At 37.9% G+C, this 27794-nt stretch overlaps 1 protein-coding gene and 1 long non-coding RNA gene across 2 annotated transcripts; one reads left to right on the top strand and one right to left on the bottom strand.

Moving 5' to 3' along the window:
* Positions 1–348: 348 nt before the first annotated feature.
* Positions 349–17176, bottom strand: LOC113647815. The gene is made up of 3 exons (XR_007138368.1): positions 17058–17176; positions 16781–16852; positions 349–1875 (listed from the first exon to the last, which is right to left on the bottom strand). It is a non-coding gene; the product is annotated as an uncharacterized LOC113647815 (long non-coding RNA).
* On the top strand, positions 15108–27574 carry fhdc2 (FH2 domain containing 2). Its single transcript, XM_027154518.2, has 12 exons — positions 15108–15265; positions 16983–17483; positions 17861–17922; positions 20543–20645; positions 21240–21325; positions 21561–21661; positions 22054–22124; positions 22268–22375; positions 23679–23749; positions 23879–23996; positions 24114–24278; positions 25078–27574. Exons 2-12 carry the CDS (start codon positions 17052–17054, stop codon positions 26542–26544), a joined length of 2784 nt encoding a protein of 927 aa, XP_027010319.1. The 5' UTR covers positions 15108–15265; positions 16983–17051; the 3' UTR covers positions 26545–27574.
* The last annotated feature ends 220 nt before the right edge of the window (positions 27575–27794 follow it).

Here is a 27794-nt window from a genome sequence, read left to right as displayed (position 1 = left end):
ATAAGAAGTTAGATGCCAAACAAGTGAGCTCTGAACTCAAAACCTTCTATCTGGCCATTAATACAGTTTCCACTTGGGCCACTTTGTCCATACTAATGTATACTACATCATACATACATCATGACTGATATGTCATACACATCTTACCGACATTAGAGAATTCACTATATCCTTATATAACTCCCTTACACACACAAACACACACACTAGGACTGCAGAATATGATTTACAGTATGATTTACAATTGCAAGCCTCACCCCAAACACAATAAAAAAAAACAATACATAACAATAAATTCTTCTTCATCTACTTTTATAGTAGTAGTATTGGTACTAGTTTTAGTATTAACAAACGAATGAAGGTCCACCGTTAACTGTAATGTATCTCCAGGTGATCGGCCATTTTATGATTCAAGGTGTAGAAATATTGTTATGTACTCTCACTTAGCACTTTATTAGGAACATTAAGTTACAGTTATAGGATCCTTACAGTTACAGTACTATTACAAAATGTGGCCTTAAAGAAACATGATGACTAAATAACAGTTAATAAAAATTTGCTCTGGGTTAGTCAAAAAGATGACCTGATATTTAAATGAGCTCATACATAAATCAATAACAAACAGATGTTTCACATTTCTCCTTAAATCACAAACCCATGCATGTTCACACTAATATATTTGTAATATAATGTGATGTGTTCATTATTGAAGGATTGTTATTGTAGTTCAGAGTTTCCTTGTTTTCCAGGTGGAAACTCCCACTAATCTCGGTTTTGCCATTTCTCATTTGGATCTGTTTTTGAGCTGTGACGTCCAGAAAGCCATACAGGACAGGATACCTGCAGTGGAGTCAATAGGATTAAAAGGTCATTCCCTATTGTGAGTGTGTGTGTGTTTGTGTGTGTGTGTGTGTGTGTGTGTGTGTGTGTGTGTGTGTGTGTGTGTGTGTGTGTGTGCATATTTCATGCATTGTCAAACCTATTATGAAAAAATTCTAGTATCATTTCTAGTATCACATACACAGTACATTGCTGGACATTTTTCCATAATCATAAGAAAAATCTTTAGTTTTTGTGTCACCCAAATGTTTTTTTTTTCATGAGTGTGTCTGAACATTAAATTAGTATAATTTCATTACCACAGAGGTGTGAACGTTAATCTTCCACACCTTATAATTATATATTAAATACAGTACATGCATAATTGTTAAGTAAAGGCTTAGTTTTCTTAGACAAATAGAAAATGCTAAGAACTAATCTAATGTAAAGTCTCAAGATTTCAGGTGTTATGCCAGCAGCAGTTGCAACATATTTGACTCAAGTCCACCCATGTTGTCCCTCATTTGCTGATGAAAAGCCATCCTGCCTTTCACATTCTCTTCCATAAGAATAAATCACATTGGCCCATCCCTTTTTAGTGCCCTTTTTTGCAGTTCTCTGTGTTTTGCGAAACTGCTGGTCCTGTACAGGGCCAAGAAATTGCTCTTCTCATTTCCTTTCAGGTTATCCGGTTTACATTAGTTTGTATTAATGTAATTAGAGGAAACAGGCCAGATGTACCAACACTAATTCAGGCATTGCCCATATTCTATGGCATGTAATAAACTCTGACCTATTCTGACGTCTATTCCAAATTTGTCTTGAAATGTAAATAATTATGTTGCATGTTGCATAGAATCTTTATGCCCTTGTTTACTGATATTCAGAAGTTAGTATTGATGTATGTATGTGTGTGCGCAAGTGTGTGTGTGTTTTGCTCAGTACAAGCTGCTCCTACAGTATGTACCCATGAGAAGCGGAAACAGTTGACCGATGGCAGCCCTGGAAAAGCCTCAAGAGGAAGTTGCAGGAAAAAGGCGTCAACGTCACCTTAAGCTGTAACCCAAATGCAAAGCAATTAAAACAGAAGGTATGTTCATACATTTTGCAGCCTGGAAACTTAATATTTTATATATTTAATACATTCTACAGATTCTTCAGCATCCAAATCAAAACTTCTCACACTTTATGTACATAACTGATCAGTCATATATTCTTTATTCATATTTAATACTCATACTGTCTTTACTGTATCACATCGTCTGCATTGTCTTGAATAGTCTGTATTATCCTGTCTTGTATAGAATAATGTCATTTATGTCTGTACTTTTGAGAGTCACAAACCCAGCTGTTCAACAAAATTCCTTCTGTGTGTCGACACACTTGGCCAATAAACTTGATTCTGATTCTGCAATATAGGCCTTATCTAACTAGTCACACATTATCGGGACTATTCAAATATGTACAAGATTATACTGACTATTAATTAGAACTTTTCACCAACAGAATGCATTAGATTCAAGTAAACATTCATTTCACACTTTTTATTTTGATTTATAGAATTTTGAATTATACCTATTGATTTCAAGTGATCAGTTAAACATGCTAAACATAGGCTCCCAATAATATAAATATTTTAATGGTAGTGGGATCCTACAATGAAGATTACTGGCATACATAATATGAAATACTGAGACCCATTTTACAAAGTAAATCCTGGTGAGAACAATGTAGATTGATATTTACTAATGTCCTATTTGGGTTTAAAACCTACTGTTTGTTGAACTCAGTGGTGGTCCAGGCTCATAATTGGTGTTTGCTGCTTAGGAGATCTTGCTTGCTTTATACATGGGTTGCTGCTAAAACAACCACTAACAAGATGTGAAAATAGGGACGGAGACAGCAAGTCTTTGTTTACCAGCTGAGAAAGAGTAATAATGTAATATTAATAGTGATTTATTATTATTATTATTATTATTATTATTATTATTATTATTATTATTATTATTATTATTATTATTACTACTACTACTACTACTACTACTACTACTTCTACTACTACTACTACTACTACTACTACTACTACTAATAATAATAATAATAATAATAATGAGGCAATGTAATGATTACATTAAGACAAATAAATAAACTTTTATAGCAACTGTTCTCAGACATGTTTTGGAATGGTCTGTTGGATGTAAGAGTTTATTTTGAAAAGTTTACACTAAATACTTTAAGGTGAAATTACTACTGTTTACACATAACATGTATCCATTATACATGTAGGTGTGAGAGACAGCCTTATAGGTCAGTGTTATGTGCTATTCAGATTTTTCATCCCTCTTTCAGTCTTTTCTTTATCACTCAGATTGAGGAAGCTCATGTTGCTGTGACTTGTTTGTGAACATGGTAATTGCATGGTAATTCAAGATATAAGATACTCTGGCCATTTTCCAAAATAATCAGCAAGAATCGCTGGAAATCACTTGTGATTGGTAGCCAATGATGTTATAGGTCTCAGATAGAAAGCTCAGTGATTTCCTTAGGAGATTTTTTTAAGGTTGGTCATTTGAGCCTTCTTGGCTCATTAAACCTTCTCTTTCCCCTGACAGGAAACAAAAACCGATCAAGCATTAAATTCTAATGTTACACAACTCCACCTGTACCTCCCCATGACGTAAAATCAGCTGCACTATTCAGTGTGGAGAGTTGCTTGGAATGAAAGTACTTTCTGTCCATAACCCCCCACTGCCCCACTGCAAAGATTTTAAATCCTCCTCTTTAAAATAGTTTCAGAGCACAAGTGTTCAACAAATCATGAGCCACTGAAAATGATGCATTAAAATCATGTCCATGGTCCAGCTTCCAGATACAACAGCGATGATCTTCTAAATCCCAGACTAAAAGATAAGGATTAAAGCTAAAGTGTGCACACAAGAAAACAAACTATCTTGTACCATCTTTACAAAAAGTCGGTCTAAATCACATAATTTACGTACATGTGATTTTATTTTGTTTTATGGTTAAATTTCCACTTGCATAAGTTCTTGGCCCCTTAAGAAAAACACATACAGTGTGCCTAAAATTAGCACACATGATATGATATGATATGAAATGATATGATATGATATCATATTGTTGTTGTAATCTGAGTTTCTGACCATTGACAGGCTCAATAATAACTCACCAATTTCCTGTAGGACATCTAAATTACTATCAAAACATCCCTTGTGAGGTTTGTGTATTCTACACATGACTGACACCTCAGGCATTTCTACAAGGGCCCCTTGTAGTACACATTAATGTTTTTTGACTGTACAGGACACTTTTACTGAGCCTTTCCCATGTAATGGGTTTTATGACTCTGTCATTTTAAATTGAGTCTTTGTTTAATTTGCAGGTTAAGATTATCATTTCCAAATAGAAATATTTGTGCTATAGGAGACTCTTATTAGAACCAGCATAATTTACTCTAAAGTGTCCCAACCATGAGGAATACACCCATTTTGCACCAATTGCTTTAATTTTTGAAAACCTTTTAAACGATAATTATCTGGAAACTGGTTTAACTGCATCAAAACTAGTGTACATGGTTTCATCATGTACTTTCTATGTACTGATCATATCTGTAACAGATTTTTGTGTCACATATGGCAATACTAACACATAATATCAAGAAGTATTTCATAGAAATCTACACTATTATATAGTTTCAAATTTGAGGCAAGACCTCATCCCTGTTGTAACTATCATTATAATGGTCAATTACTCAGCCTATGATATCAGGTTGCTTGGTTTACTTATCTTTTCTTCGAACATGCTTATTAGGACACAATGTAGGTAAAGTAAACCACAGTACCTATATTCCAAAAGTTGATGTCTTAAATGTTTTAATATATACACACATTTGTTATCTCTGCACCCCAACAGAGGGATAGTCTTGGTGTACACGTAAATCCTGCCTGAACTACACATAGAGTTATTTTTTCAGACATGACCAATAACATTCAAACATGACCAATAACTGTCTAATTCTGAAAGTACAACATAGCAATTCCACAGACTAACATCTATTGATAAACAGGGAAAACATTATCACTGTTCAATCCTAAAAACTAACACTAACAATAAGGTTCTCTCATATTTCTCGCCAGTGGATGTGGCATTGCAGCAAGCTTCTAAGCATTGTTATTGGTGGCATTAATCAAGATTAAGGTGCTGATGATAGCCAGGAATAGTAACAACAAGCCGGACAAGCAACAACAGTGCTTTCTCACCAGTAAACACTGCACAATCAGCTTCAGCTTCTTTTAAGATCCCTAATAAGTATGTACAAAAAGGCATTGAAAAGAAGTAAAATGTGCAATAAATGTCATTTCAATGAATATTTCAAACATATGTGGCCGCTGTGCTGTTTCCTTCATAACAAAATTATCAGCACAGCTGAAATTTAAAGAAGCATATAAGGGGAAGAATAAGAATCTCTTCCTGTGATGCATAACATGCTTGTCCTCCAGTCCTCTATGCGGATGCGATCTTTAATTCATAAAACAAATTTTCAGTGTTTCAAATCTGGGGACTGAGATCTCATTGCAAAATAATGATTTCGATTTGCAAGTGTGTTAGTTATATATTTATCCTCATAAAATATCCATCTATGGTCATGTCTTAACCTCCAGCATGAGGAACTTAGGTTTTTGGCTGAAATCTTGATATTTAATAAAATTCATGATGCCATCTGACTTTACCTGAGCAAACTAACAGGCCAAAAGCATTAGTTATTGAACACCATACTGTTGAGTCAATGTGATCATGTGTCAGCGCAAATGTTTTCTACATGATAATGGATGCCAAATTGATTTTACATTTGTTACATGTGACAAAGAAAATATTTGCATATTACAATTTGTTAGGATCAGAGAGCAGGTTAAGGGCCTTATTCAATGGCCCAACAGAGACAAGTGACCACAACTGTCCCATATTTAGACCTCAAGGAAATTAGTCAGAGACAACAATATTCATTATATATTAGTTATTCGTTATATATTAGAGAGGAGAATTATGTATAATGTTTATATTTTATATCAATATGTTTGTCCATTTTCTTGAAGGGTGCCAATAATTTAATAATTGGCTGTATGAACATAGTGCACTCCCAAATGCACATTCCCAGACCAGTGGACTGTAAAGCTGGGTACTTCTTCTGTGCAATTTGCCTCTTAAACAGCTCAGCACATGGCCTGTGTTTGAAGGATTCACCAGTCAGAGCTGTTCCACTGCTGGGCTGCTACTAGGCAAGTCGTCAGTGTTACCAAATCAAACTACTTTTGGGCCAAAGAGAAAGAATCTACACAGACCTAATTCCCTTTAACATCAGCTCTCACATGAGCAAAGGAGTCTATACCACCATCATAGAAGAAAGAGTATAGTTATAATAAGCACTCACGTTATATCTCTCTGTGTTTTCTGTGTTTTTATGTGTATACTATGTCATTAAGGGCCTGCTGGATTTTTTTTTTGCAGCCTCTTGGTTCAGAGGCTCCTCTTTCTTATGTTCTTATCTGGAGCACCTGGTGGTAAATGCTGAAAGAATTAAAGCAAAGTCAGAACCATGTCATTATAGAACCAGAAAAGAAGCTCTCCTCCTAAAGTGCTCCTCCTAAGTCGTTTTAATGCTGAACATAAGTGTCTGCCTTGGATTCATCCTATGTCATAATTTCTCAGGCATTTTCTGCTATGTTTTTGAGAGCACAGGTTTCCCTGTACTGTAAGTGGTGTTATATTTGCTCAACTTTATATTTGCTTATAACTTAATGGTAATCTATAGCATGTGCATGCTGTGAAAGGTACTGTTGCTCTATATAGAGATGTGGTGAGGAGAAGTATAGAATTTAAAAATTTAGCAGTGCAGGCAGAGGCCATGCCCAGTGAGCTATTGTTGGGAAAATTAGTTAGATAGGGTGTTGTAGCTGATGGACTGAGGCACAAGTGTGGATGGAGCCAATCAATGGCTTCATAAAGTTTCATCACTGAGCTGAGCATTTATGTTGTCAATGTACAATATGAGCAGAAAATCTTTGGTCAAATGCTGTTTAATTTTTTTAAATTTAATTTAAAGAAATCCAAAATTCAATCACATCTATATTTAAAAAAGCTTTTCTGGACTTTATATACTGTAGTTCCACACATTTCAACACAAAGCCTGTATGACACATAAAATAGGGCTGACCAGAATATTCCCTTACAAATGTCTTTGGAATGGCAGGTTTTATCTAAATACTAACATGTGACTATGTCTAGGCTGTGTTCAGGGGGATTTGAGATGAAGTACAAGATGAAAGGGCATTTGTACTGTTTGAGTGTGTGGACTCCTTGGCGTTAAACCCTGCACCATGATAATAGCTGTATTGTAATAGGCATATATGGAAGTAGTCAAGCATGACTAAAGACACACAAGCCATACCTTTTATGTTGTATATATGTTAATGTTGTCTATTGCTGACCCCAGCTGAAACATTTTTTTTTTTTTGTAAAGTGCTGGACTTGTTGAGGAACAGAGACTTCACTGTCTAATCTAGATTCCTATGTTTATAGCGTTTTTATATATATAACTATATAACGAGCTAATGCGCATGAAGACTATCATACATGCTGCTTTTAGAAAAAATACTTAATTTTGTTATTTGATTTTAGGACAATGATTTAGTTGTTTTTAATTCATACCACTGTATTTATCTGAAGCCTCTGGTCTTGTATGTTCCATGTGCCCATTTTGAATAACCATATCATCAGCCTGGTTGAAACCTGCAGACAATTCCTCCTGTCTGCCACCACATCAGAGGACATACCTTTGTTTTATGGGTCAGGTTTATCAGTGTGCCAAGTTCTTTAAATATTTTGTTAATGAAAGTTTTAGCTATTTAACTAAAACAATGTCTAGACATTATTTTACCACAGGTCCACATAAAGAAAGACACGTGACCGAAAAAGATTAAATAAAAAGTTTAAAAAAAAAAAAAAGGTTACATATTAAGAGTGTAGATAAAGTAACTCAAGTAAGTACTGCAAAATGCTAACTTTTCTAATACTTACTAAGCCTCTTCAGATGAAATATAGTTTCCATTAACAACATTACCGACCAGCATTAGTTAGCATCACTAGATAAACAACATCCCATATGCACTATCAATATGCCACAGTGTAACCTTGCTGTATCCTAGACTTTCTGTCTCTTTCTACAATCAACAGACAGGTGTGGACCATCAACAACAGGATGACCGTGAGCAACACCTCCCATGCCGCCTGCTGATTTCCTCTCAATGACCTATCCAGTGAACATCGATGTTGGGAGGCAGGCCCTGCTTGGTCTATTTCTGGTTGAAGCCCATCAAGAACAATATTTACATGCCACCACTAGTTGGTTTAAATAACCATTTCGAAAATGTAGGCCATCAGTGATAACCTTTAACTGCAGAGTGTTCAACATTGACCCACTGGAATCCTGGGTTTTTTGCAAAGCTTGACCAAAGCTTGAAATTGCTAACCCCTACTGATTACGCTTGACCAACACTAGCTTTTCACATAAAATAGCTGAAAGAGCATTGTGTATGCTCATGTAAATAAGGACACAGGGCTTTGTTTAAAGTGATACCAGCTGGGGCAGCCTTGCCTCAATCTGTTGCTACAAACCACACATTGACCCTCTTTACTCTTTACATGATGATGTTGACAGTTGTACAGAGCAACTGTATTTCAGCTTCTAACTAAAAAAGCTTGAAACTGTTTTTTGTGTGTCTATAGATTATTTTGCAAAGCAGAGCAAGGGGCTTTCAGTCCATTCCTCAGCCTGTCAAAGAAAAACAGCAGAGAGTAAGAGAGGTGTTGATGTACAGTATTTGAATGTGCAGTGGGGGGCAAATTGAACATGAGACCGCAGACTGTGGGAGTGTCTCTGCTCTGATTTCCCTTTTTCCTCATATTTTCCACTGTTTGGGGCCACACAAACAGTAGACTGAAAACAGATAGGAATATAATGTGAGATTGAAATGAAAGCAAACTCACAGGCAAAATAGAGATGTTTTCTCCCTACAAGAAATAAATTCAGTACAGGTCTCAGAGAAGTGTTTTTCAACTCTGTTTTCCATACCAGAGTGTACTTTTCCTTTATGTTACCATTTCATCAAGGTGTTTTTAGCCATCACAAATATGAATGCACAGACCATATGAAAGTGTGTTTGGGTGTCTGGGTGGTGGTAATTTGGTGGTAAGTGCAATTTGGATGGCATGTTGGCTTTATTGAGAGGTTTTTTGTTAAACAGGGCATGGTTTCTTATTTACTCAGGCTCAAACAAAGCAACCTGGCAACAACATGACCAGTTTTCACTTCAAGCTGACCATCATTACCCTGCCAACACTGGTCACCCCTCCCATTCTCTATTTTCCCTTTCTGGCTGTGCCAAGCACACTGGAGTTCTTTTTTGGTGCAGAGAGTGTGTCTACACACTCTCACAAAAGCAGAATAACTTGACCCAAACCCGACACCCAGCACTGTCACTGATTTTATTGACTCAAACAACACAAAACTATTGTGAACCTATTTCCTCTTCTATTTCCTCTTCTTTGGGCATGTGAATGCTAAAATGTGTCAATGTAGATTAAAAATGTGATTGAGATTTATGCATTGACAAGAGCAGTTTTTAAGAAAGTACTTTTTCACCATATTGTGTAGTAATGAATCCAGATATACAGTATGTACAGATGTTATACTGGCGGTCATAGCTCAGTGGTTAAAACATAGCAATTCTACCAGAAGGTCAGGAGTAAATTAAATACTGGCATGAAAGTGCAAATATTTGTTTTTTACTTATAGCTTTAAACCAACTAGAATATTTACTCACTTATAGTCAGATGTGTCACTAGCTCCCTAACACATAAGAATAAGTCAGTTGGTTAGTTGAAGGAATTTGCTAGCAGGAAACTAGAGCTCAATATTTAAAATCTTCTAAATTACCAAACAAGCCTCATGATACTTTTGTGTGACATCAGCTATGCATGTTGTGCTGATATCTGTTTGTATGCTTTCAGAGTTGTCTCGCAGAAGTGATGACTGCAGTAACTATCGCCTTTGAATCAATATACTGCCCAAGATTAGAAATTTGGATTTTAAAGTACTTCCCAAAGGTGATCTTGGTACCAGGGTAGAAAGGTTAACCAAAGTCATTTTTTGTATTGGTATGGGTTATTAATGAAAATAATAACAAAATTTTTGATCTTTTTTATTACTATACTGTATTATGCTGCAGTGCTGAAAAGTGTTTTTAATTAGTTTTGGAAATTGGTAGCTCCTATTTTAAAACTGCAGTACTACCAGATTCGCACACAATGTGCCCAATGTGCCATCACAAGCTGACGTAGAAAGTAGCAGCACAGACGCATAAGGGCTTGTTTAACCAACATCTTGGTGTCCCAGGCCAAAAGGCAAAGTGTATTGTTATGCAACATTTTAGTCCTAGTGAAAGGAGAATGGATAAGTCTAGTTGAATGGAAGGCCCTGGAGGCAAGAAAAGCAAGAAAGTCTTAAAGGGCTACAACCAGTAATGGTCCATCCAAGACCTGCCTCACATTTCCTCTGGTCTTCCTTTTCATCTAACATTTGGTGGAACTACTAAAATGGTGGGAGGAGGGGAAAGGGATAAGTTAGTTTCTAAATTCTTTTTTCCCAAACCTTGTTGGACTATGAACACTGGTGACAATTATTGGTCCCCCACAATCCCTTGCTGTGGCCCTCCTCCCGGATGCTTTCCCCGAAATATGCCCCCAATACAAAACATCTTGCCAATGGCACCGTGAAGGATGACATCACCACTTGGCATGGAGCGGCTGTCGTTAAAAAAAAGAGGAGTAATGAGGTCAAAATGGCCAAGGCAACAGAGTGTATGTGTGAATGAGTTTGTTAGATGAGGCGACAGATCAAACATGAATGAGAGGCTTTGCTTTACGTGTGAAAGAACACATAGATTCCCTCCACCTCTAAAATTAGCAACTGGACTGTGTTTTGGTTCTTTTTTAAGCATTTGTGTAGGATAAAGAGAAAGTATTGGACCAGGGAAAGTATTGGAGTTCAGACGGTTAAATAAAAATGCACATAATTTATGCACGTCTTTTTTTTGAAAGACATTTAATCCATGATTGACAGTAGTTATGTCACAAACTGTCTGTAGTCACTGCTGGTGTCATGTTATTGTAATGAGCTTATTATGAATCACTTTCTCAGAAATGTTAAATCACTAAACTGTGCCATGGGATACTTTTCAAAATAATATTCTGCATGTTTGCACAAATGTCAAACCTGACATTAATCTTTCATAGTGAGCATTCTCGATTCCGGAGTCCACAGTATGCTCATGGTGTGCTTGCTGATAGCCCACTTTTTCTCTTTCTTCATTCTATCATATACTTATATACATATATTTTTCGAACTTCTTTTCCTGGAGCTTTCATTTAACACCTAGAATCTTGACATAAAGCCTCCTAATAAATCACAGAAGGCTCTTTCTTTTCATACTTACTTCTGAATTGGGTAACTAATGGATGGGTCCAGTGTTGTTGATTTCCTATAAGATTTATTTCATACAGTAATTATTAAATAACATACAATGATCTACCTGGCAGCCCTGTGCCTTTTAATGATGCAATCACACCTTTCTCTACTTTGTACATTTTGGTGCAAACACCAAAATTATTGTGAAAACTCAGATTTTGATTTGATTTTATTACTAATAGAAAACAAGTATACACAACTGTCATTATTAATACCAAAACCTAAAGTTTGTTCTTTATATTCTTATTCTTATTTAATTATGGTTGTTGGGAAATGGGGAAAGCTGGGAAAGTGGTGTGCCCAGTGTAAACCAACCCCCCTCCCCAGACTGTATACATGACGACAGTACCAAAGCCCTCTTTTTCTTTGCTATATATATGGCCTATTTAGTGATGTCCCATTGTGTGCGGGCCATGCTTTGTCTGGTTCTTTTAGAGGACTTCCTTTACAAGGCACTAGCCTTTGAATATTAACTGTGTGATCACTCTCACCACACAAGGAGCCTCCTTCGAGCCCTCAGTCAAAATAGGCAAACTTTGGCTAAGTACTTTGGCTCTGCACATTGTGCTGTCACTGAAGATTGCATGGGTAGTTATAAAGAAACTCCTAAGTAAACTCAGTGGCTGTAGTTTCAGTTGTATTCCAGTAAATGTTAGAAATTATACTTATTATACAAGCAGCTGCACATGGAGTAAACTTGTTAAGCCTATAGATCAAAGATTCATAGACAAGGATTTTTATAATCCATAAAATATAAATATGTGGTGTGCTTTAAGTACTTAATTCAAGTGATAAAGACTTTGAACAATAAGATTAGATCTTGATGGTTATTTTAATGTCATTTTTGACATTAAAAACCAGAATTTCTCAATTTCTTGATAAGATCTTAAAAGGTTTGATTATTTATGAGTTCGTCAAACATAAAATGATAAAGTATATATATTTTAATTCTTTTTTAGTGGCATTGTCTGTTATCTTCTGCATCTCCTTTCCCTAATTATGAAAAAATGCTTAGAGGAATTTTACTGTTATCATGATACTTTCATGTGATCTTTCAAAATTAGTAAAAATGCCAAGGCAGCAGATGCAGGAAGGAGACTTTGGGTGGAGAAGCTTTCACTTGTGTTTTACTCAGTCCAATAAACCCTTTTTACTGGATTTTAGGAAATCCTTATAGGAATTGGAAGCACTTTGTCAGATATTTAAAAGCAAATCTGAGGGAAACTGGTGTTCACAGCATGTTGGGAAGGTCTGTATATAGGGGATATGAAAGATGTTTTGTCACCTGCTTTTATTGTGACAAACCCTTTTGTGTCACAATCTCAGGCTAACATGTAAATGCTTGCCTTAGAAATCCAATGAGCAACAGGCTCTGTCTGAGTGCTCCTGGTTACAAAGTACTACTTCATTATATATAAGTATAGGATACACAGCCTCTACATCTACAACACAATAGGGAGGAGAATAGGAACTGTCTCTTTATCAGCAATGAGTTCTATGGATCTGGGCCAGGAACAACTTGAAGTAACAGCAGATTCTATGCAGTAAGATTTCTTACAAATTTTCTGCTCTGATGTTGTTTACATTAATACTGTATCTAACAGTCTTTCTAGTTACTGCTCTCTTACTCTTCTTCTCTCAAAGGTCACTCTTTCAGTCCCTTTGTCTCAAAATTTGCCTAAAATGCAACCCTATCTTCACAACGGCACACATGGCTTCTCTTAAAGGCCACATTGTACTAGTCTGTGATGCGGTACAGGTGTTCTGAAGCCCCTTTCTACTTAATTCTTAAAAGACTCCACAAGCCCGCTAGCATAGAGAAAATGTAGTCAACAGTGGACTCCAAACTATGGCTAAAAGATCAGCTGTCATGTGTTTCCCCAGCTGTGAAGCAGCTCATAATTATCAATAATAAAATCTCTAAGTCTCTTTGATTTTGTCACAGCTTGTGCCATGCATTCTCTATAATCTGTTTCAGTAAGGTTGTCAAAGATGTGTGTAAGCATCAGGTCAGTATTTGTTACACACCTCCTACTTTTTCACTGATCTAATTACAAAACATAACAGGAATAACCTGTTGTACAGTTAGCAGTAGATGCTCTCCCTCTCTCTCTACCCCGTTTTACTTTGTTTTATTTTTCTGTATGAATATTGCAGTGGGTCTAAGGGACACTACTGAGCTCACCTTTATATAACTCTCTCACAACTTCAAAGTGAGATTAAGATTTCAAAAGGGCTGTTCCTGACTAATCCACTGTGCCAACCTCTGCCAAGCAGCCTCTCGACACTAGGCCATTAGCCCCTATGTGCATGTCTGGTGTTGAGAAAGAGGAATTCTTCTGTACACACAAAGAAGATCTCCCACTGCTTGTGACTCACTCACATCACATGGCTGCACAGTCCATCAATACATAAATACATAGGCTGTAATAACCTTAATTTTTATTCTAGCAACAAGTATTTATTTGATTTTAGATCAACTGAATGAAACATCTTTTTTTCACTTTGGATGATCTGTTATGAGTGAATACATGTGCCTACACCCTAACCACGTGCAAAAGTATCACCCAAATTTGCATTCATCACTTTCCCTGTGGCTGTAGGTCAAGAAGTACTGCAAATTTTCTTCTAGTTACAGAATTTCATTGCATTCTGAGACTGCTATAGAGTAATGCACCATACAGAAAGGAAGACTTTCTGTTACAAGTTTGTTCTGGCTGAACATACCCTTAGTATCCCTCATAGTAGCATAATCACTGCAATAAAAGCTATAAGGGCATAACCTTCATCATCTGACACTCTGTTCTGTGATGTGCGTGAGGAGGTCGACCTGAAAGCAAAGCTAGCATGGCGTAACAGCACCCCTAGCACCTTCTGTGAATGGACGGTGTCATGACTCAACACTCGCACTGTAAAGTGATAGCTTCACATGTCCACACATATCGTGACTTCAGGGATCTTGGCTTTCCTGGCTTTCTTCTTTCCCATGGAAACACCAGAGTCTGAATAATTTTCACCCTGTTTCTCATAATCACGTGTATATGATACTTACCTGAATTTTAGCTCTGTGGAGATCAAGGTTTTCTTAAACGGGTGAAGTTTACTCTGATAAAGATTAAAAGAAGAACAAACATCTAGAAAACTGAGTGACGACTAATGATCTCATCATTGGTTTCTGAAGTGGACAAAGTCCGGATTATGTCATACATTGGCTGTTTAAGGAATTAACACATATTTGGAAGATAAGATGTAAACATAGAGATTAATTTTTTAAACATCAACATTGAAAAGTGACAAATTTTAAAGCTTAAAAATCAGTCAAGAAAAATGTTTTGTCCTTCATTCACTCTTCCACTTTAGTTGGAATTAATCCATGATAAGCTTTTCCTGTTTTGGTCTGTGAACTTTATCAAAAACATTTTGACATGGCAGCTGGGCTTCCTGGGACTTTTGAACATTTGTTGAGTCAAGTAGACTTTGTAAAAGTTTTACTTGAAAAGAAAAAAAATCAATAAAAACTGCCTGTATGTGTTTATATATTATAGAAAAAGAACCCTAATTAACAACATACTAATTCCACTATTGTTAAATTAAGCCCATCTATACAGGAGTACCTCAGCTTTCACCTGGTTAACACCTGGACAAGCGCGAGACCCGGCTGCACGGAGCCACAGTGCGCATGCGCGCGCAGAAGCTTTCTTTAAGGTTGGTTTATCTAGCAGAAGATGCCCAGGCGCGCTTCATGCAGTCGGACGCAGTTTCTGCGTCGTTCTGGAGTGATTACACCGGGTCTTTAAAGCAGTGTGCTTGTGCAAAGCGGGAAAATATGATTTTTAAAACCAAAACGTGAGTATTTCCATATTTGTGAGTTGTTTCATAGTTTGTTTTTTTCCGTTTATAACTATATGTTTGCCTGCTGGTGGAGCTGAATACTCTGAATGTTTACTTTCAAAAACACTGACGTTTCTTTTTCTTGTTAATGAAATTTCTACAATCTTGTCCTTTTCTTCATGAATTCTGTGAAACAGGATCTTGAGCTTTTATTTTTTTTTTATAAATAAATAAATAAATAATTTTTTTTACAGGAATATAAACTTTGTAAAAAAAGATTATTTTGCACAGATATAACGAGCTCATTGCATTTTATACAGGCTTGCATGATATGTTTTTTTTGTGTTCTAAAAGACTTTTTCTCCAAATTGCAGTCACACTTAAGTGAAACTAAATTTGTGTGTGTGTGACATTTATCCTGGGAGTTTTTGGAAGTTACCAGCAGTGATTAGTCAGTGGGAGTTCAACAACAACCACCGACTAGTTCATTAAATGTTATACAGCTTCATAAACTCCAGGTTTTGACTGAGTTATCGTGTATTTGTAAAACACACTTTTTCCTCTTTTTTGTCCTAATAATTAAACATAACATAAATTAATACATTCTCGAAGCAGCGCCATCTCGTGGTTTCTTTCTGAATAAGTTATCTGCTCCATTCATGACTTCCCCAAGTTATTGTAGCCAATATGATTTGTATTTATATGTTCTTTCAGATAGCTAACACGTTGAACCTATGCCACTGTTCTGTGTTTCTTGTTCTTTACCCGTCTTCTGTTCTTCTTGTAGTTTTAATCATTACCTGTCAGAGTTGTCGGTGCTTACATTTGCATTATTTATCTAGTCAAAACTTTACAGCTTCTTCTTTTCACTCAGTTAGTATGCAGTTTATGAGGTGATTGTATTTTGCAATGAGAACCATCCTAATGCAGAGGATGTTAGATTAGGATTAATAGGATTAATATTCATACCTGATGCAATTTCTGAGTTATTTCATTATTAATTAATTAGTTAATTCTCTTGCCTTCACACAGATTTTGACATGCTGGTCTTAATTAAGCTCGAAGAGTTACCAGGTGTTTGGTTAATCGAATGGTAAACAAACTGAATGGCATGCAGACCTTTTCCCACTGAGCATGATGTCATCTCTTAGTTTTTTTAGGCCTTTTTTTTCCACTGGTAGTGGTAATTCATTATAAACTAAAAGCAAATGATTTTAAGGTCTGTGAAAACAGCTGCTAGTACTAAAGAGGAACAGGTTATGACCAATCTGCACGTGCCAATAGTCAGTTAAACCGTTTATGATGGTTGCCTAACCTTTGATCATGATCCACAGGTTTATTCGTGCTACTTTTGAAATGTTCTCTAGATGTTTACCTTCACATTAGTTCACATTTGACCTCTTAAGCAACTTCAGCACTTGGGTTGCATGAAATACTGTTTAATATATATTGCGTATTAAGTTAGTCTTGTGTTAATATAGTGTAAGATCTCAAATTGGAGTATGGTATTTTTGTGCAGTTTGTGGGTACCCTGCTCAGCCTCGTATTCCAAACATTAGCATTTGAGGTCTTGTGGACTCCTTGCTTCATAGCTCGGATCAACTGAAAGTCAGAGAATATGATATTGTGAAACATCATTTAACCGATTATTGGTACTTGACTAATTGCTGTGTCAATTCTTTGTCACTTAATTCATTACATTTTTCAATTTCTTGCACTTTTACTCCACCAGATAAGCACTAAATAGAAGGATAATAGAAGTTGCAGGAAAGGCACAGTGTGCTGCATAAGAACAACCTTTATGTACCTTCACCTCCACGTGGATCCCACAGAGGCTCAAGCTTTTCATGGAAAACTGCCTAGAAGTGCCAATAGCCAGGAAGTAACAGCCATGGATGTTGTTCCCATCCCTCCACCTCTGCTTCCTCCTCCACCTCCACCTCCACCTCCACCACCTCCTGCTCAGGTCCCTTCCATCAGCCGGCGTGGCTCTGTGCAAAAGCAGCGGCTTCGCAACCTGAACTGGGAGCGAATTCCTAAGGAGCGGGTGGAAGGACGTCAGAATGTGTGGAGTGGCGCGCTGACTGCTGGCGAAGACGATGACTTCCCTATTGACCTACGCTCACTGGATGAGTTGTTTAGTCAGAAGGAGGCCCGGAAAACTGAGGGAAGTGACAATTTCAGGCACAGCATGCGCCGCTGCAGGTCCCCACAGAAAACAGGCAATGAGAAGGTGAGGCATAATTTAATTCTCAAATTTAATTCTCAAATTTGCTTTTGTCTTCCAGTATTATACAGTATTATCTGTTTTCCTCATCACACTTTTTGGACGTTTTTGCACGGATTAGAATTTAAGTCTCAGTAGGCAGTTTATATAAATGACCTGACTTTTAGGGATTTATATTTGACCAGACACAAGCTGCCTAATAATGCTGTCTTTATTTACTATACTTAAGTCTCAGTAGGCAGTTTATATAAATGACCTGACTTTTAGGGATTTATATTTGACCAGACACAAGCTGCCTAATAATGCTGTCTAAATTTACTATACTTACCTGAAATGGATTTATTAATTTCATAAAAACACTGCTTCTTAATGTCTGTTCGCAGGTTTCTCTACTTGATCCAAAGCGCAGCATGAATGTTGGGATTTTCCTCCGCCAGTTCAAAATGTAAGGACACAATTAAATTTTCACACTTCCTGCACTTGAGAAAACAAACTCTCAATGTGATGTTTTTGTCTGGAGATAGAGGAACTGGAGGTGTCCTGTATTGCAGAAAGAAAGGAAGTGCTTAACAGTTGTAACGGCCAGTAGGGTGGTGTGTTTGTTTTGAGCAGCAGATTGTCCTCTTGAGGAGTGACGGGAGTGTGAAAATGAAGGGGGAATGGGTGAAATGAAAGAGAGCTGGGGTCTATTTTTTTTCTTTCATCAGACATGAACAGCTGGGCTTGCAGCTCACTGACTAGTTTCTAAGTTGTGTCTGCTTTAAACCACAACCTAATATAACCTATAAGGGGAGTAACAGGAAGCTTGTTAACCCATTCAGCTGTAGAGTGTGCATCAGTATTCTGGTCATTATTGTCTTGAAATTAAAAATAGCATACTTTCTAAGCATACTTCTAGGAGTTTCTTTCCATAGCAATAAATCAAATTGGAACTAAGAAGCCATTTATCCGATATACAACAAATTTCTGGTTTTGTTATTGTAAGTCAGGATAAGAATAGTGGCCCTTTTCCAAATAAGAAAAATAAAAACTTGAAATACTGGTGTCAAGGCAAAACAGTACAACTATTTGAATGACAACATGCATGCAGTATATAGAAACTGGCTTTCAATAAGAATTCTGGGGCATCGTATTTTATTTCTTTTGGCAACCTAGATGGTAAACCTTTGGAATCCAAACCCTCCTTCTTGCATTCTTACATTTGTGCTGGAAAAGAAAACTACCTTTTATGAAAAGGCAGGTAATGCACCATGTAATTGTTAGTCTTTATCTAGCTACTGAGCACAATAATAGGTTATAGTGCTTAAGTTACATTGCAATCTAGGCATTTGTTTAACACACACTCCTTAATAGCGAGGACTGAATTGTGAGTAAGAAAATAAACAGCTGTGATTTCTTAAAGTTAAGCTGAAACTCTTTTCCATTTTCCATTTCAATAATCAGTGACAATAGCATAAGTCAATAAGACCACAAGGTCTCAGAACCGCCGGTCTTTTCTGTTTTTTTTTTTTTTTTTTTTTAATTTTATTTGTATGCTTTCATGCCCACACTTGTGCACTGAACATCTACCCAGTCGACTAAGTCACAATAGTCGAGCGGCTCTACTGACACTGATATTTGTCAGAACTTGCTCTGAGGAGCATTTAGAAGTGCACGTGCAGGCTAAAACATTGTTTCCACACTCTGCTTATTTATCTGCTCTGAGCACACAAGCTTTTGGGAACCGAGGCATTTTTTGAAGATTATTGAGCATTATGAATTATGTTTCCCCACATGGCCAGTGAGAGGGCCTTTGTGTTAGACTCTTGTACCTTTTCATTATGTCATGTTCCTGACTTTGGTGGCTCAACAGTATTCTCTTACATAAACAATTACAGACTGGAAGGTACAAAAAGATGAGCTAATGCTTTCGTAAGGCTCTTGGGACCAAAGTCAAAGAGCCACCTGCGTGTACCATTGCACGCAAGAGGGCGAATTGTCTTTTACTGAGTTAATTGAGAATTGGTCGGCGTTTAATGATGCTCATTTTCGACAGATCATCGAAAATTATGCAGTTGGCATATCTTTCTTACTTTTACATGTGTATTTAGAATGTGCAGGTATGTAGGGCAAATCTCTCAACCTTTTTTTTTTTTGTTTGTTTTTATTGTGACAAGGTGATGCCACCCAGTGGCCCTGATATATCTAGTTCATAGTTTCAGCAACTTTTTGTTGCTCAAGATCAACCAGATTTGCAGGGATTAAGCTATCTGCTTCCAGATAAAGTCCAGATTCACATAGCGCCAAACTTGTTAAAATTATTGGGGGTGCTTATAACCATACTTCTTGGCAGAGCAAAGGTGTTTCATCTCACTGTTTCTGAGTCTGCAGTATAAAGATAACAACAATCATTACTGACAAGGTGTGGCAAAAACACTTTGGAATTTTCTGGGGTTTTCATTGATCACTTCACATCATGACAGAGGCTGTAGTCTGCCTTCCCAGAGTTGCACAAGGTCTTGTGGCTAATTTTCACTGCAAACTTTTGACCGTATAGTGTATATTCACCTTTAATTAAACGATATAACTTCTAGTCAAAATATTGGATTTTTTAAATCAGAACAATTGGGGTTGCTCAAGCAGCATTGTACCTACGTAGTTGATGCATATGCTGACTTGTGGTGTACATATTTTTATGTTTGTCTTTTTCTTTGGAACAGTACAACTAATGACTTTGGGTTACACTGATGGAGCATTGTGTTTGTTTAGTCCCTTTATCTTTCTTTCTGTCGCCATTGTGACGACCAAGAGGTTTATTTTCTATCTGCCACCCTGATAAGTTTGATAAGCCTGCCCAAGTTCAAAAGAGACTAAAACAGGTGAAATGTAAATGGAGTTCACGTCTTTGTGTTCTCCTCTGTGCCATACTTCCTGTCTTTCCTTGTTTAAAAAAGCAGAGGCAGTGTTGTATCCCCAGGGTAGAGTGTTTGTCTCCTCTAATACTTTAGCTACACAAAGATAATGTGTATCAGTGATGCTGTGAAAACTGATGTCATTTTTACATGAGCTGTTTTCTTTCTCTACAGTGCAGCAAATGAGATCGTGGCGGATGTGAGGCAGGGGGAAGGGGAGCGTTACGGTGCAGAAAAACTGTCCGAGCTCTGCAAACTGCTACCTGATGCTGAAGAGGTACTTAAAGAGATGCTTTCTTCCCTATGGCAGTATGGCTGTATATCATCAGTTCTGTCTGGATTATGCTAGATTAAAAATAGAGAGATTTGCTGTGATTTCACTAAAAGATTACTTTCACGTGGTGTTATTAATACTGGCTATCCTGATTATGGCTGATAAACACTGTGTATTTGTACATTTTAGGACTTTAAATGGTTGCAGATTCATAACAGAGTAACTGCTCACTAGTATCATGTTTTTATTTTGAAATCACTGGATCTATTTACAAAAGCTTTGACAAAATCATGTATTGGATATTTACATGCAGCATATTTTAACCACCGTGTTGCATATGAAAGTTTTTAAAAATGTAATGAAATCTAAAATAGACAAAATGCAGTATGTCATCAATGCCATGGTGCCATTTAGCATTACTGTAGTTAAAAGTACTAACTTAATTTAAATAGGAGTTTTTTTTTTGTTTGTTTCTTTGCCTTAAGTGGTTATGGTAATAATTTCTTCATTGAGATAAATTAGTGGAATGTTATTTGACCTTATGGGTGCAGTATTGCTAGTTGTTGATTATTTCATTGTCTATTCTGTCTGTTACAGGAAGCACAGCTGAAACGATTCAACCGAGACCGTAGTTTGCTCAGAGAGCCAGACCTCTTCATGCTCTTACTCATTGAAGTACGAAAGTAAGTAGTTAAACCCATCCAGCCATTCCATTATCACTCCGTTCCCAAACTGGAAAGCGTTAACACATGCTTATCAATTTCCTTAGTAACAGTTTCCCCCTCCCATTAAATACAGTACACCCTATCAGCTTTTACTGTCTTATCACCTCCCCCCACCTAAATAAAGACAAAGCAGAGGCTGTGTTTAATAGCTGCTGATTGATCAATCATGTTTTCCTCCCATTCTTCCTGGCAGTTTTCGCCTGCGTCTGGATGCCATGATCCTGCAGCAGGAGTTCGACCCCGCAGTGACCTCTCTGTGTGTGGCGGCCAGATGTCTGGGGGAGGCAGCTCGAGGTAAGGCCTCAGCAGGGGGGGCCTTGACTCTTTCCTTTCAGCACACTTCATCCACATTCATTTCTACTCACTTTACTCAGCCTTGTAAATCACCTTCATATGTTGCTCCCAGTACTAAACATTCTCCTCTGCAGCTCTTTGGTGTTTTTAAGGTGGCACAATTAATAGACTATGTTCATTGTTTATATCAAAACCTGTATACAAAAAGAACAGTGCTGAGGATCATGTTGTGTACGGCATAGATGATAAGTAATTCTATTACCCAACACCTCCCAAAAACACTAGCTATCTAAGACATGCTCACACTTCAGTAGTGTTCCAAAAGAAACATGAGTGAGGATTTTTAAGGTGACCTGCACGGTGCTAAATTATTCCTACTGATGTTGTTGCAGAGCTGCTGAATTGCCACAAGCTTCACTCTATCCTCCGTCTGGTGCTGAGGGCAGGGAACTACATGAATGCTGTAAGTGTTCACTTCGAAGGTGAAATTTTGTGTCTTTGTTGGGGGTATCCATGCTGTGAGCCCACTCGCTCTGATGTACTCCGTTTGTTTAAGAAGTCATGCACCATGGAACACAATCACACTGACCTCACTTGTGCCCATAGGGAGGCTACGCAGGGAACGCAGCTGGCTTTCGGATCGCCTCACTGCTCAAATTGGCTGACACGAAAGCCAATAAACCAGGCGTGGACCTCCTACATTTTGTTGCCATGGTGTGTATCAATTTCTATTGTCCTCTTATCCATTGAGAACAGACAGAGATCATCAATTGGGCAGAATTCCCTCACAAAGTGACATTTAAATATGTATCATGTACACAGCTCTGAGACAACCTTGACGTCTGCAGCAGCACCTTAGTGAACAAGTAATTACATCACTGCATGAATTGTCTGGACTCAGATTTGGGAAACGTAGTTGCAATTGAGACTGTGGAGGATGATCTCATTGTGTTTCTCTTTGAAGCACTTTGTTTCTGAATGAGAGTGGGGGGGTCGTGTTACAGTGGTGACGTAGGAACAGAGATAGTTGTATAAATAGTGTGCTATTGTCTAGTATACGTTTGTAAGTGTTCTGGACGTACTTTTAGCTACGTAACAAAAGAAAAGTAAAAACAATTACTGAACCAATTCTTGGGTCATGCTGCATTGTAGATCTGATCCTGATCGTTAATGAGGACAATATGAGACGGGTATCAGATCAGATTTGTTTCCAGTACTTTCCAAGCTGCAAATAAGTGTTATGCTCACGGATTTTGCACAAAGACCAAGAACACTCCACTTTTGCAAATCTTTGTTCTACAGAACATAGTGTAGTGTAAATTAGCTGTGTTCTTTATGCAGTTAATGTATGCTGTGTTCTTTATTAAGTCATTTTTTGTATGTATGAGAGATCCTCAAATTAAATCTTAACTGTTTTTGTAGAGTCAATACTCTATATGGCAGGTTAATCTTGCTGAGACATAACAGACATGAAAGGGACATGCAGTTTTTTGGCTTTTTTTTGGCAAAAATTTATAGATTATGTACATTTTTGCTAGAACTGTAACTGAACAGATGTAATTGTTTTCCCCTCTTGTTTCATGATTCACACAGCATCAGAATTGTTCACAGGGCATCTACTTAAGGATAACTTGTGTGTAATGGGACTGATTCCACTAGACAGGATTGAAGACTACACACATTTATGCTTGGAATTGATTAATTCATGTAATGAGGTCGAGGAACTGTCAGAGCCAGAATTCAGACCATATAAACACTGCTGGCATTTCTACTATTTTTTTAATTCTAGTGCTTGATTAAAATATTTTCTTTCCTGTTGATGCTATACCACCTTTGTTTTAAATCTGAATACAGATCTGAATATATGGAGCATTAGAGATTTATAGAAATAGATATAGATAGTATCATTTCATTATAACCCATATAGATATCATTTTTGGATTGAGTAATTAGGCACTTGTGTGTATATGTAATTGTGTATATGTAATAGATCATTGTGCTTTGTTTGCTGCTTCAGGAGGCTGTGAAGAAAGATGAGGATCTACTGACGTTTCCCAGCCAGCTGAGTCATGTCAGTACAGCATCAAGGTAAAATATCTAAGCAACCTGTAAACCACAAACAGTATATTGTTCATGTTAATGGGAATGTTAAGGTAATGTGAGGATTTAGTTGAAATGTATTACATTCCAATTAAAATATGACACGTTCTGTGTTAGGCTGTCAGAGGAGACCGTGCTGGAGGATCTGTCCCGCTTACACAGTAGAGTGGAGACACTGAGAGTCAGTGTGCAGACAGATTCAGAGCTTGAACAGCAGATGAGACCGTTCATCAAGGTCCAGTCACACTATCATTCTGCCATTTGAATATGATATTTATCCTTTATTTTGTGTATATTTGTGAACGCTAAGTTTATCCAGGCAGTGACTTGCTGTTTATTTAATTTTATCCAGACTGCAAAAGTGAGGCTTATGGAAGCTGAGGAAGAGGTAGAAAGCTTGCGTAAGACCAGCCAGGCCTTGGTGGAATTCTTCTGTGAAGATGAGAGCTCCTTCAAGTTGGAGGAAGCGTGTCATGTCTTTCACTGCTTCTGCCTTCGCTTCCAAAGAGCTGTGCGGGTAAGTAAACCACCTGAGCTAGAGGATTCTAACACGAGCATGAGGAAGCCTCAATGAAATAGGGTTAACTTAATCTCTTTCTACTGAGATTGTGGCATATGTGGGATTACTGCAAACAATATTTCCTTTGTCAACACAATAAAACTCGGAGGCACTTAGATATGAACGGAAGCCTCAGTCGATGCGGACACTTGCAATAACAACGCTCTTCAACACTATTAGCTAGTATTAGCTTGCTGTTAGCCTAGCTTGATGTCTAGATTAGATTTATTAAAGTAATATTTAATACAATATTGGGTTACCCTTGTTTGCCTTTACTGTGGTTTTAGAGAAAGAAGACTTTTTTGAAAGCTGTGTGATTATAAAAATGCATTAATATTAGCTGTCAATCAAACAAAGATATTATCTGTGAAAGGAGATAATTTAAAAAAAAAAAAAAGTCTTCTTTTTGTGTGTTTTTGTGAACAGGTTTTTTACTCTGTATAGATAAACATGAATTCCTGCCAGTAAAAATTGCATGTGCTCTACCGAAGCAATAAATAAATAATAAGCCTAACCCTATGTCTTAAGATTTAGATCTTAACACAAAACTATAGACTGGTTACAGGTCTGGTTGGAATATCTAGTGGGACAACTGCCATAATTACTTACTGTATGTTTACTTGTTCTTAAATGGTATACAGAGGTCTGAGGCATGTTTATTTTTATGTTCTATAGAAGAAGATATGTTTTAAAAATGAGTATATAAAATGCATTCCATCGTTGTTTTTGTTCTTTAATACATTCTCATGTGTCTCAGGAGAACGCTGATCGCGTACTGCAGGAGCAGAGGCGTGCAGAACGGCAGCGGGAGAACCTGGAGAAGCGGCGTTCCCTGGCAGTCTGTAGTGGCTCTGAGCTTGATGACCTGGAGCGCACTCTTGAGAGAAACTTGAGCTACACCTGGAGCCGGCGCAGCCTTCGACGACAGACGCAACGCTTTCACAGTTTTCAGGACAAGAGCTTGGAGCCCAGTTCCCTTCAGAGCAAAGACCTACAACAGCCCCGCAAGTCAGAGGACAACAGTAAAAATTCCCAGCTTATGAGACATTCGTTGAAGGAATGTGTAAAAACAGTAAATGGTTTGAACAGAACTGAAATGGATTCTATAATGTTAGAGGAATGTGTGTTGCAATCCGTCGTCGATGGAAATATGGCAGCTACGCCCAACACAACTGCTACAATACAGCAAGAGAGGGAGATGAACACGTCACCAGTTATGGGATTAAACTTTAACAAGGTAATGAAAGTTGAAACGCAGGTTAACAAAACCTCTGAAATGGTAAAGCAAGTAAAGACAGACACAGTTCTAGAAACCGACTGTATTAAAGCTAGCACCCGGGAATCTGACGGAGTGGCCATTCAGGCCAATGTCAAGATCTCACAGGGATCCGGTCATCTCGAAATCTTGCCCCAGTTGGCGCAGGAAGCTGGGCCGATCAGCCCAGAGAGAGAGCGACAGTACCCACGGGTGGGTGAGACCTTGGAATGCCATACTCTAGTGAAGGGTCTGCACTCATATGAAGCTCTTTCACCCACTGGACAACGGGCAGCACCAAGCCATTGCTCAAAATGGAAAAAGGAGATAGAGGCTGAAGAGAAAGATGGTGCAAGCTTGCCACAATCTAAGGACGCTCCCAAAACACTTAACAAAAGTCCCTCTAAAAGAGGACTGGCCTCACAATTCGGGCCTTTTAACAGCTCCGGTATTCCGAGAGCACGTTCCAAGCCAGAGCCAAGTTTGTCCGAGGGATCAGCAACTCCCCGTGGATCACGTTTAACCTCTACTCGCTCCGTCTCCATGCGCTCTTCAGTAGTCACAAGACCCCGCAGTATCCAGGTTGAGTTGAAGCGCAGCATCAGCACAAGGGATAAAACAATTGCCCATTCTGATAGAATGGTGAAGCAGAACTGCCAACCTCCTGAAAAACCCAGCCCAGAGCACAAGACACTTCCCAGCAGTCACCAGCAGTTAGTTCGGGGTTCACCCTTGCGTGTTTCAAAGTGGTTCGCGCCCCATACAGAATCCCAGAGCCCATGTCAGGCTCACACCATCCAGAGTCCAACTGCAGCTAGTAACACAAAGGCTGTCCGGACTGCAGTAATCAATGCGGCCAAAGCCAAATCAGCCAAGAATGCAGACACAGCATCCTCTAAGGCAGCAGCAGGTTCAAGAACTGCTGGCCCTAAAATCCCACGACCTGCCACTCAACCCATGTGGCGATGATGTTTGATCTCCTCCTAATATTTTTCAGTTAGTGCTGATTGATGTACCTCTGGACACCTCTGTGTCTGTTTGTGTCTTTAAAGTGATTTTAAAGTGATTGTGTATGCAGGTATTTGTACTGAATTCAAGAGGGATTGAATGAACCTGTGTTCTGTGTTGGACTGAAGTGACTCCAATACCCCTCCCCCTCCCCCTAAACCGTCAATTCAGACTTTTCCCCTAGCTCTGTCTGTCCAAAATGCCATTCAATAAAGGAACCATTCATTCAGTTTGCTCAGTAGGGCCTGAGACCAGGGCATGCAAAAGGATTCTTGCGAGGATAGTCACTCCTCTCAGAGTCTTCCACTGAATCAGGTGTCCCTATGTGATTTGTTCTCACTTTTCAGCAGGGTGACTTAATGATGGAGAAACAATCTACAGAGCTGGATGCAGAAGTGCCTTTAGCTCGCCCACTACCTCTGAACACTAGCATGCTCTGTGCAGGCTACAGAGCACCTCTGGAGAGAATTCAGAATGGAGTTTCTGATGGAACATTGCTGTTCGGAACAATGGCTATTATTGTGGACCAGAACATATTTGTTGTTCTTAGCTTTCTGTCTTAATGTTATGTCTTAGTACAGTGCATCACGTGGCATTAAGTGTAAATGCTGAATAGGTAGAATGAGACATTGCACTGTGGTGTAAGGCCCTAAATCTGATAACTCAATTTTTTTAGAGTAGCCTGCCTAATCCACCTTCTACCCAACAGTCCTTACACCAGATCAGAGCAACTTTAGTTCAAATTAGGTACAAAGTTTTATAGCCTATTTGAAGGTAATTAGGTCTTAATTCAGTCCCAAAGCTACGAGACTGCCTCTGTTGGACAGAGGTGTGTGAAATGCTGCCTATTGGTATAGGGCTTGCCTTTTTTTTTTTTTTTTTTTTTTTTTTACCTTTTCCTCAACCTGATGCACTTTATGAGACCTGAGAGATTAATAATGAAGTTTGTGTTTTTGTGTCGAAACATTTGAATATATCTATTGTAATATTTGCATTTGTAAATAAAAAATATTAAATGACAAATAAAAATTACAGTTTTGATTTGGTACAAGAGAGCAGAGAAACCATAGCATGATTTAACTGGTCACTAGGAATAAATCAGTCCAATACTTATCATCTGCAGCTATTCCGGTATGGTTTGGTGGATCCAGAGCCATCTCATGGCACCATGCACACACTTTCACACGCGCATTCATATCTAGGAGCAATTT

Source organism: Tachysurus fulvidraco, chromosome 17, assembly GCF_022655615.1.
Source record: "Tachysurus fulvidraco isolate hzauxx_2018 chromosome 17, HZAU_PFXX_2.0, whole genome shotgun sequence".
Lineage (NCBI taxonomy): Eukaryota > Metazoa > Chordata > Actinopteri > Siluriformes > Bagridae > Tachysurus > Tachysurus fulvidraco.
The sequence above is the reverse complement of the archived record's forward strand: the minus strand, read 5'-3'. Positions and strand labels throughout refer to the sequence as shown.